This window comes from Eurytemora carolleeae, unplaced genomic scaffold, assembly GCF_000591075.1.
Source record: "Eurytemora carolleeae unplaced genomic scaffold, Eaff_2.0 scaffold1377, whole genome shotgun sequence".
Lineage (NCBI taxonomy): Eukaryota > Metazoa > Arthropoda > Copepoda > Calanoida > Temoridae > Eurytemora > Eurytemora carolleeae.
The window spans coordinates 64,753-74,710 of NW_019397619.1; the positions used below are offsets into that span (position 1 = coordinate 64,753).

At 31.9% G+C, this 9,958-nt stretch overlaps 2 protein-coding genes across 2 annotated transcripts in view; both read left to right on the forward strand.

The window, feature by feature from the left end:
- The window catches only part of LOC111715210 (ras-related protein Rab-1A), a 33,555-nt gene extending 30,372 nt beyond the window's left edge, over positions 1–3,183 (forward strand). The window contains exon 9 of the mRNA XM_023490508.1: positions 3,170–3,183. The gene's annotated coding sequence lies outside the window, so the exon portion shown is untranslated. The remainder of the gene's footprint in view (positions 1–3,169) is intronic.
- Positions 3,184–8,875: 5,692 nt separating this feature from the next.
- Positions 8,876–9,958, forward strand: part of LOC111715211 (104 kDa microneme/rhoptry antigen) — a gene marked incomplete in the record, with an annotated part of 4,507 nt that continues 3,424 nt past the window's right edge. The window contains 2 exon segments of the mRNA XM_023490514.1: positions 8,876–8,928; positions 9,391–9,447. Coding sequence (XP_023346282.1) covers positions 9,420–9,447 — 28 coding nt within the window.

Here is a 9,958-nt window from a genome sequence, read left to right on the forward strand (position 1 = left end):
TTGATCTTGATCTTGATCTTGATCTTGATCTTGATCTTGATCTTGATCTTGATCTTGATCTTGATCTTGATCTTGATCTTGATCTTGATCTTGATCATGATCGTGATTGTGATCGTGATCGTATCGTGATCGTCGTGATCGTGATCGTGATTGTGATCGTGATCTTGATCATAATTCAGTCTTAATTTCATGACTTTTTAACACAATCCTTAAAACGGCCTAAAATGAACCAAACCTTCATAATTTTTTTCAGGGATTTCCCTGAGGGGTTGGCAGGGCTGGCCTGGCGAGGAACAGTTTGCTCAGAAACGTAATTTTTTTATTTATTTGTTTAGAGACTTTTCAAAAATATTTTCGATAATTGCAAAATTTTATGTTCTTAATGTTTGCTTTATCTTTAAATGGAGGGTTAACAGTAAAGTCCATTTAACTTCAACTGACTATTTACTGCAAAAATGAAAAATGGTTAATATTAATATTGTTTGCTATTTTCGCAGATTTTCTCTGTTTGTACTGGCGAATTTAATCAAAAAATTCAAAAAGTTTACAGGGATATTTTATCTTCCTCACAAAAAAATCGTTACTTTTTAATACTTTTCTTTTTAGATTGAATACAGGGTTCATAACTCTGTTAAACAACAATGCAGAATCTACTCTAGCTGATGCGGTCATCACGCTAGGTATGTATCTATCTAGTTATCTATCTATCTATCTATTTATCTAACTATCTATCTATCTGTCTATCTAACTATCTATCTATCTATCTATCTATCTATCTAAATCTGCACTACGTGTGTACATAAGTTTAATGTTCTCCAGTACATGTGTACATAAGTTTAATGATCTGCACTACGTGTGTACATAAGTTCAATGATCTTCAGTACGTTCGTACAGAAGTTTAATAATCTGCAGGATCATGTGTACATAAGTTCAATAGTCTGCACTACGTGTGTTTATAAGTTTAATAATCTGCTCTGGGTGGGTACATAGGTTTAATAATCTGCATTGCGTGTGTACAAAAGTTTATCTTTCTGCAGTACTTATGTACATAAGTTCAATAATCTACAGTTCGTGTGTACATAAGCTGTACAATCTGAAGGTATTGAAGTTCTAACAGTACAGCCTGGGTTAAGGGCGTCACATTGCACAAACCTAATGAAATAAAGGAGTGAAAAGAGGATTGGTGGATGAATTATCTACGCATTTTTTGTGTGTTTGAGTATTTTATCCGAAGTTTTACCTTTTACGTTGTCTGTCCACAAATTGCCACGAGTTTTTGTTCCGGATCGATTAGTTTCAGGACTGCTCTTTATCTTACTTTTTCTAAACCCATAATTCTTTATTTTCTTCTGCTGCTTAGCTTCGGTGTAATTCAACAAACTGAATCCTTAACATTAAAAAACATTCAATCTTTTGTGATAAAACTCCTAGTTTTCAACATAGAAAATAATAAATAATTTAACTCCCCTTCATGCTTTAGAAAGTATCTTTTTAGAAAAGCCAAAATATCATTTATTAGTAAAGTGCCCGACGCTGCCCTTGGAATTTTATCCTATGTTACCCCCAGGGTACCCATGGGTTACCTCGAACAATGTCAGCCAATTTGGTCCAGCCGTTTGGCCAGCTAAATCTAACATATATGCAAATATACAAATATACATATATATATATATGATCGAAGAGCTTTATTATATAGAATATAGATTATTAGATTTTTCAATCAGTTATTTTACCCAATTCAGTGACTAAATCCCAAAAAATAATCCTGTAAAAATACTCAAAAAGAAATTTTCTGTGGTGGCCTTCCATTAAGCATAATATTATATAGAATATAAAAAAAAATCAATTTTATTTACTTGCCTCCATTCCTATTATGTACAGTTTAACCCATAAAACTGTGTAGTATAAAGTTTTAAATAATCCATGAAACACAGCAATTGTGCAGTGTAAAGCTAAAACAAAATAATTTCACTTCAGCAGTTGATTTTCAAACTCCTGTTTGCTTGAAAACAATATATTAAAAATAGTTAAAAAGTTTGCTTCCACAGTTCTGTTCATCCCAAATCCCAATGTTTCCGGCGTTTAAAAAACACAGTGAAATATTAAGAATAGGACAATCCATACTGGAAATGTATTTGAAAGAAAAAAATGTGTGGAATTAATTTTTTTACCTTTAAATGTTGAAGGATGGCCGGCCTTTTTCCAAGAATTGATAAAAGGAATTGCCTGGTTTGTTTCCAATGAATAGTCAAACAAATCTTTCCAGATTTAAGAACAAAAAGTTTTTCCATAAATTCCCACAAAAAAGTTTGCCTGATTAAAAAATTTGTTTTGTTTCAAGAAAAATGATTTTTTTTTTAGATTCAGTATGAACAAAGTATGAAATAAACATTTGATCTGTATTTTGTAAAGGTGAAAATTACATAAGTGTTGAATTGGATGGGTGGAATAAAGACTAGAACTTCTTAAATTTTATGAAAATTACTTAACCCTGTATGTATAATATGATATAATTTATTTATTATGTTGACAAAACATTAAAAAAAATTCCTGATATAAATGAAAGTCTGTTGCGCACAAGATGGTTTCCAAAATCTGATCCGGATAAATGAAAAAATTCCTAAAAACTAAAATTTAAACAATTCCTTACTTCCCCTGTAGGATACAAGATGCACAACTAAACGTAGCGCTTCACCAAACTGTAAAGCCGGACTACTATAAGAGAGTTTTGTTCTCTACTGAGAGCAGTAGACAATTGATAATTTTACATTTTACATGCTGAAATACTTAACTTCACTGAACTACCAACTGCATAGGAGATTACATGGACATGGACAAATCCTGAATCATCAATTTAAGCTATGTGGTTGAACCATCTCTAGACCTTGCTCAAATTCATTAAATCTGGCCCTGGTTATCTACAGTCTGCCATTTTAACAGAATTTAGGATTTCAAAAGTCTCAAATTTTTAGAGAAACTGGTTTTAAATCTTTCTCTTTACCTTGTGCTTAACTTCTTGCTTTGCTCTGTTTCTATAGATAATGGCTGGGAATCAGTTTCAACAATCTGGAAAATTTCTGTGCTCTAATAAATAAATCCAAAATGATTTAAACTGATGTATAAGGATTATTTAATTATTTTGATATTCAAATGATATTAAACACAAAAGTTTTGATGAGAAAATAAGTGAAATAGAGTTTTAAGAAATGGGAAGTTGACAAGGTCACTTTTCACTGGCTCTCTTCTTATTGGTTGTTTAGTTATCTGGTCTTAACCCATCTTTCGGGGATTTAAGGACATTATTAAGCATTGTAATTGATTTATTTGTTTGCATTGTTCTAAAATGAGTGATTTTGCGCATTCATGAAAAACTGAGTTTCTTTTAAATCAAAATTGTTGGAAACATATCTAAGCAGTTGTAAAATATGTAAAATTTACTTCCTCCAGAAAATTTGGTTTTACATTAGCTCAATCTTTTTGTTTTAATATAATTGGTTTGTTTTTTATAGCCCTATTAAACATTTAAGAAAAACATGCAATATCTACATACTTTCTTTTTGAGTTGTTTATCCCAACCTGCGTACCAATTGTCAATAAGCATTCTTGCCTAATCAGAAAATATTATCATATCTTTTCTACAAGGTGTCTGTTGGGATTGACAAAGATTATAATTATAATCAATACTTAATTGCAACATGGATGGAAGGAAAAATTTGTAATTGTTGTTTAACATGTTTGGATTACAACTTTAAAGGGGTATTTATTTTTTAGAATTACCTTCCTCATTGGATAATGATGTCAGATATAAGGCTTAAACTGGACTGTATCTTTTTCATTTTTAAATACTTTTTGCCCAAACCTTATTGAATTTTTCTCTTAATTCTTTTATTTCTCCAATTATGTGATATGTATTTTTCAAATATTTTTCCTTCTCATCCCTAACATAATGAAGAAAATATTTCTTTTTGAAGAAAAGAAGGTGAATGATGTTTCAATATAAAATATATCCCTGCAAAAGAATGCTGCAGAAACTGTATCTGTATGTATTTCATTAGAAGCAGTCACAGTTTATAGATAGCATTTATAAGACTTTCAAATTTAGAAATTAATCATTCTTTATTTGTTGTTATTTATTAAGTCTAATTCTCTTTGGGTATTTGCTTTCTACAGCTGAAAGTTAAATTTTTCTCACCTTTGTTTGAGGAATTGAGTCAAGATACACAGAGAGTTCTTTCTGTGCCTTTTCTGTACGTTCTAATAAGGAGTGTAATATTTTCTAGAAATTATTAGATGCTAGGGTTTCCACCGGAACAACCTTCCAGTGAATGTTCTGGAATTTCTGGGTTATATAATGCTGTAACGAGATCAAATGGGACCGCCCTAATTTTCAATGGATCTATCAATATCTCTACCTCGTTTGAATTCTGCTGAGCAGACTGTAACCCTGAATACTTTCCACTCTATTAATTCTTTCATAGTAAATACAAGCAATTAGGAGCAAGGTTCAAACTACAAAAGAAAGAACATTTTTATTTGGTTGAATATAATAAGAATAAGTTTAAATTTTAAAACTGAACTATATGCAATCTTTGGATAGACCCCATCCTTTTGTATTTATGGACTATACAAAACAAAACAAATCCAATGTGATTTGATTCACCGTGTACATCATAAAATATATGTCAAACCTGAGTTCTAAACCTACCTCAATGTAACTAAGCAAAAATCCAACGGGTAATATCTACCACAGAAATGATATTTACCCTTGAATATACAAGTTGGAATTTTATTTTAGGAAAATATATACCCCTAAATTCTGTTTCTACTCCCGGTTGCACAAAACCTTCCTGAATTGTAAAACAGGTTTATGAATCCATGTAATGTTATTTTTTGTGGTGTTGAAGTATAGTATTAATTCTTGCATATCTACAGTGGGATCCATAAAGCTGTGGAATAGGAAGACGACTGTTTGATTCATGTTTTGATGGATTTATTATTAAGTTAAAAATTTATATATATATAAATATGATTTTATACTTACTTCAGTGTCATCCTCACTTATATCGCTTGATCCATCCCAACTATACTCATCCTTCATTCCTTCCTTTTCATCCAATATATCCATTCCATCCCACCCATCTTCGTTTTTTCGCCATTCCAGAATGAAATCATTTATCCCACCTAACTTCTCTATTTTGGGCTTTATTTTATGAAAATCCATCTTTTTTTTCTAAAGCTAAATATTTTTATAGATTTTAATTTTTCTAATATATTTTTTGTCTAGATATTTGTTTGCATTTTTTTCCAATGGCATCATTATTTCTTCGAAAAATGCTTTGAAGTCTAATTTGTGTGTTGGTTCTTCTAAATGTAAAATATATTTAAAAATTTCAAAAAATCAAAAATTAAAAAAGTTCTAAAACCGCAGTTCTAAGTATTATGTTTAAACTAATTCTAAATGCTTAGATACCTGAAACTTCCCTGCAGGGGAATTATTTATTTCAGGGATTTAAAGTTTTTAATTAAAAAATCTTTAATAAAAAAAGTTAAGCAATAATTATGAATGATTTTTAACAGTATTCCAGTGATATTTCAACAACTTAAAAAAATNTGTTGTTTACACTTTACATGGCTTGACCCAGATAAAAAGGGATTAAAGGGAGGGTTGACATAATTTGAAGGGAATCTCAATTTATAAAAGGGCATGTCTGAATCACAACGGTACCATTAAAAGCTTTGACTGAATGAGATATCCATGTTTTCTCTCTATCTCTAAATATTGATCAGTCAATTGTAGTTATTGTTAAGAGTGACATGCGTATTTCTGCTGCAGAAAAAAGTAGAATATTGTCAGAATTATCTTCATCAACATTGACAAGATAAAGGTGTTAAAGAGTTAATGTAAATCGGGCGAACCCTCTATAAATGCAGGGTCACTTGAAATTTAGATATTTATCCCTTTAAAGCAATCATGTTAATAATATAAATATTGCACTGTACAGTGAAATTCATAAAACTGTGGAATAGGAAGATGATGAACACTGTACAGTGTACACAGCACAATTGCTGTGTTACAAGTTCATTGGACTAATCAAAATCATCAAAGTGATTTTGTTTACAATCCCGAAATTTAGGAATCATTTGTATTCTTAAATAGAGTCGTTGAATACATCGATACAAGGACTTTCCATTTAAATTTTGATTTATACCAAGATTTAAACAGCATGGATATTGGATACACATAAACATGGAAACAAAGAGAAGCTATCAATTAACATTTATTAACCTGTATAATGAGAAAAGATTGTTAGACATCAAAACTTTAAATAGAAAAGTCGTCAACAAGGTATTGATATAAACGCCGACCACCGTAGGTGAACTCTCTATTTAAATAGGATAATTTAAAATATTTTAGAGACCTGATTATATTATGTCAGAAGTATTAGTGCTATGCGAAGTAAACTGGGAGAACATGGTGAGAACAAGCAGTGTTTTCAACCTACATTGTACAGAGAGGTAAACAACTTTATTGTACTGTACTGCAGACATGGAAATATATTACATCAGAGCTGGAAACTCTTGTGTTAGATATCCTTTAATCCCGTTCGCTTAATCTTGATATCCAATGTGAACATTTTCTGCTTAATCCTCTCTTTTGAATATAATGCCGGGTTCCCACTAATTTAAGTTCTCTAATTGAACAAAATTTCCCTCTTCTATTTGCCTGTTTGGTTTCTTCAAATAAAACTCAAATTGATTAAATTTAAAACACTTACTTGGATTTCAAATAAAGATTAAATTAATCTTTAGATAAACACAAACATTGATCTCGGTATCCACAGTATAATAGTTTCCAGACATTTATGTTTTTACATTTGAAATTTAGAAAATTATTTCAGAGTCAGAATTAGCACACTATGATTATTACTTTTACTCTCCACTAAAATCCACTATTTCTTTGGTCAGAATTTTGCAGTCAGTGCAGTACGAACTGAAACCTTAGTTTAGGGTGATATGTGTAAACAAACTTCAAATTTATTATCAGAAATTATGTGTTACCATATTTAAAGTATATTGGATAGTATATATTACTATAGCTTGGGAACCCAGCATTGTCCAGGTTTCTCTATAGTTAATACCGCCGTTTACCAGAACTTGGTCGTACATTTTTAGCTATTTTTCCCACTCAACTAAGAATCGTAAAACCAGGCTAAGAATATTCCCGTGGCTCTCCCACGTTCTCCAATCAAAATGTGAGGTCAATCGGTCCAGGGGTTTCTGAGTTCTGATCGGACAAGCAAATAAACATGACACCCAAACCGAGATTACAATTTTATAGATATACATAGATACTGTATGGTAAGATTAAAATTTCCTCCTTTCTCAAATTTCTATGTCGAGTTGGACATTAATTCTTTAATCGATTGATTGATTAATTGATTCATTAATTGATCGCCTAATAAATCATGTAACTTATTAGGACCAAGCTCCTGGGTTCTGTGGTAATGGTGTAGTGGAAGGAGACGAACAGTGTGATTGTGGAATGGATTATTGGATTAGTGCTATGCGAAGTAAACTGGGAGAACATGGTGAGAACAAGCAGTGTTTTCAACCTACATTGTACAGAGAGGTAAACAACTTTATTGTACTGCAGACATGGAAATATATAACATCAGAGCTGGAAACTGTATGTGTTGGATATCCTTTAATCCCGTTCGCTTAATCTTGATATCCAATGTGAACACTTATGATTTTCTGCTTGATCCTCTCTTTTGAATATCCCTGCTTGGTTCCGAGCAGTATAAGTTCTCTAATTGATTGTGCGCAAAATTGCCCTATTCTTTTTGCCTGTTTGGTTTCTTCAAATGAAACTCAAATTGATTAAATTTAAAACACTTACTTGGATTTCAAATAAAGATTAAAATAATCTTCAGTTAAACACAAACATTGATCTCAGCATCCACAGTATAAGAGTTTCCAGACATTTATGTTTTTACATTTGAAATTTAAAAAAAATATTTCAGTGTCAGAATTTGCACACTATGATTAATACTTTCATTCTCCACTAAAATCCATTATTCCTTTGGTCAGTATTCTGCAGTCAGTGCAGTACAAACTGAAAGCTTAGTTTAGGGTGATGTGTTTAAACAAACTTCAAATTTTTTATCAGAAATTATATGTTACCATATTTTAAGTATATTTTGGATAATATATATTTTGGTGTATGGAAAGATTAAATTTTTCTTCTTTCCCAAATGTCTATGCCGAGTTGGACAATTGTAAAGCTAATTCTTTGATTGATTGATTGATTAATTGGTCGCTTAATAAATCATGTAACTTATTAGGACCAAGCTCCTGGGTTCTGTGGTAACAGTGTAGTCGAAGGAGACGAACAATGTGATTGTGGGATGGATTATTGGTAATAATAATAAANTACCTACCTACCTACCTACCTACCTACCTACCTACCTACCTACCTACCTACCTACCTACCTACCTACCTACCTACCTACCTACCTACCTACCTACCTACCTACCTACCTACCTACCTACCTACCTACCTACCTACCTACCTACCTACCTACCTACCTACCTGCCTTCCTACCTACCTACCTACCTACCTACCTACCTACCTACCTACCTACTTACGGACCTAATTACCTAACTACCTAATTACCTATCTAACTACCCACCTTCTTAACTACCTTTATACCTACCTACCTAACTACCTAACTACCTTTCTACTTACCGTCCTGCCTATCTACCTACCTAATTACCTACCTAACTGCCTTAGAACTACCTACCTGCCTATCTACCTACCTACCTACATAATTACCTACCTACATACCTACCTACCTACATACCTTCTTAGGTACTGGAATGCTAGTGCTAGACCCTGCCAAAGAAACAGTAAACAAACTTGCCTAGGTAAATAGGGATTTTTTTCATAAAATAATAAAATACACTGCATATTATATGCACATTATATAAAAACTGAATAATATACTATCTAAACAATTGTAGTAAAAGTTCTTGATATACATTTTTTTAACTTGAATTTCAAGAATTTTGGGTTTTTAATGAGGCCTTAAAGTTTTTTCATACAACACAAAAAAATGTAATTTAAAGCTTTTTATAAGTTATGAAATAGGTTTTCGTTGTTTTTGATGTTTATATAATATTAGAAATCTTGAGAATACAGTTTTAAAGATTATTAATCAATGCCACAAAAATATCTAGCAACTCTGTTTTGTATATTTCCTAAAAGATGCTTTTTTATGGAAACATTTAGAATCCTGCGTGATCAGAAACCTTGGCGATATGAGGTTCCACAATATTTTAACAATATCTGTAGATTGTGCTTTTCCATAGAAAATTTTTGTTTTTTAGACAGCTTCTCAACCTTCTTCACTTTTGGCATGGTCTGTCCTTTTCTGTTTTTAACAGGTAACCATCCAATTCTGTTTTCTGTGAAGGTACCCATCCAGTGCTGTTTGGTGGGAAGGTACCTATCCAGTTATGTTTGCTGGGAAGGTACCTATCCAGTTCTGTTTTCTGTGAAGGTACCTATCCGGTTCTGTTTTTCGTGAAGGTACCCATCCAGTTCTGTTTGCTGCGAAGGTACCTATCCAGTTCTGTTTGCTGGGAAGGTACCTATCCAGTTCTGTTTTCTGGTACCTATCCAGTTTTGTTTTCTGGAAAGGTACCCATCCACATCTGTTTGCTTCGAAGTTACACATCCAGTTATGTTTGCAGGGAAGATAAGCAACCAATAAGCAATCAATAGGCAACCAATAAGCCACCAATAAGCAACCAAAGCAACAAATAAGAAAACAATTGCAACCAATAAACAACCAATAAGCAACCAAAGCAACCAATAAGAAAACAATTGCAACCAATAAGCAACCAATAAGAAATCAATAAGAAATCATTAAGCAATAGATAAAGAAGCAATAAG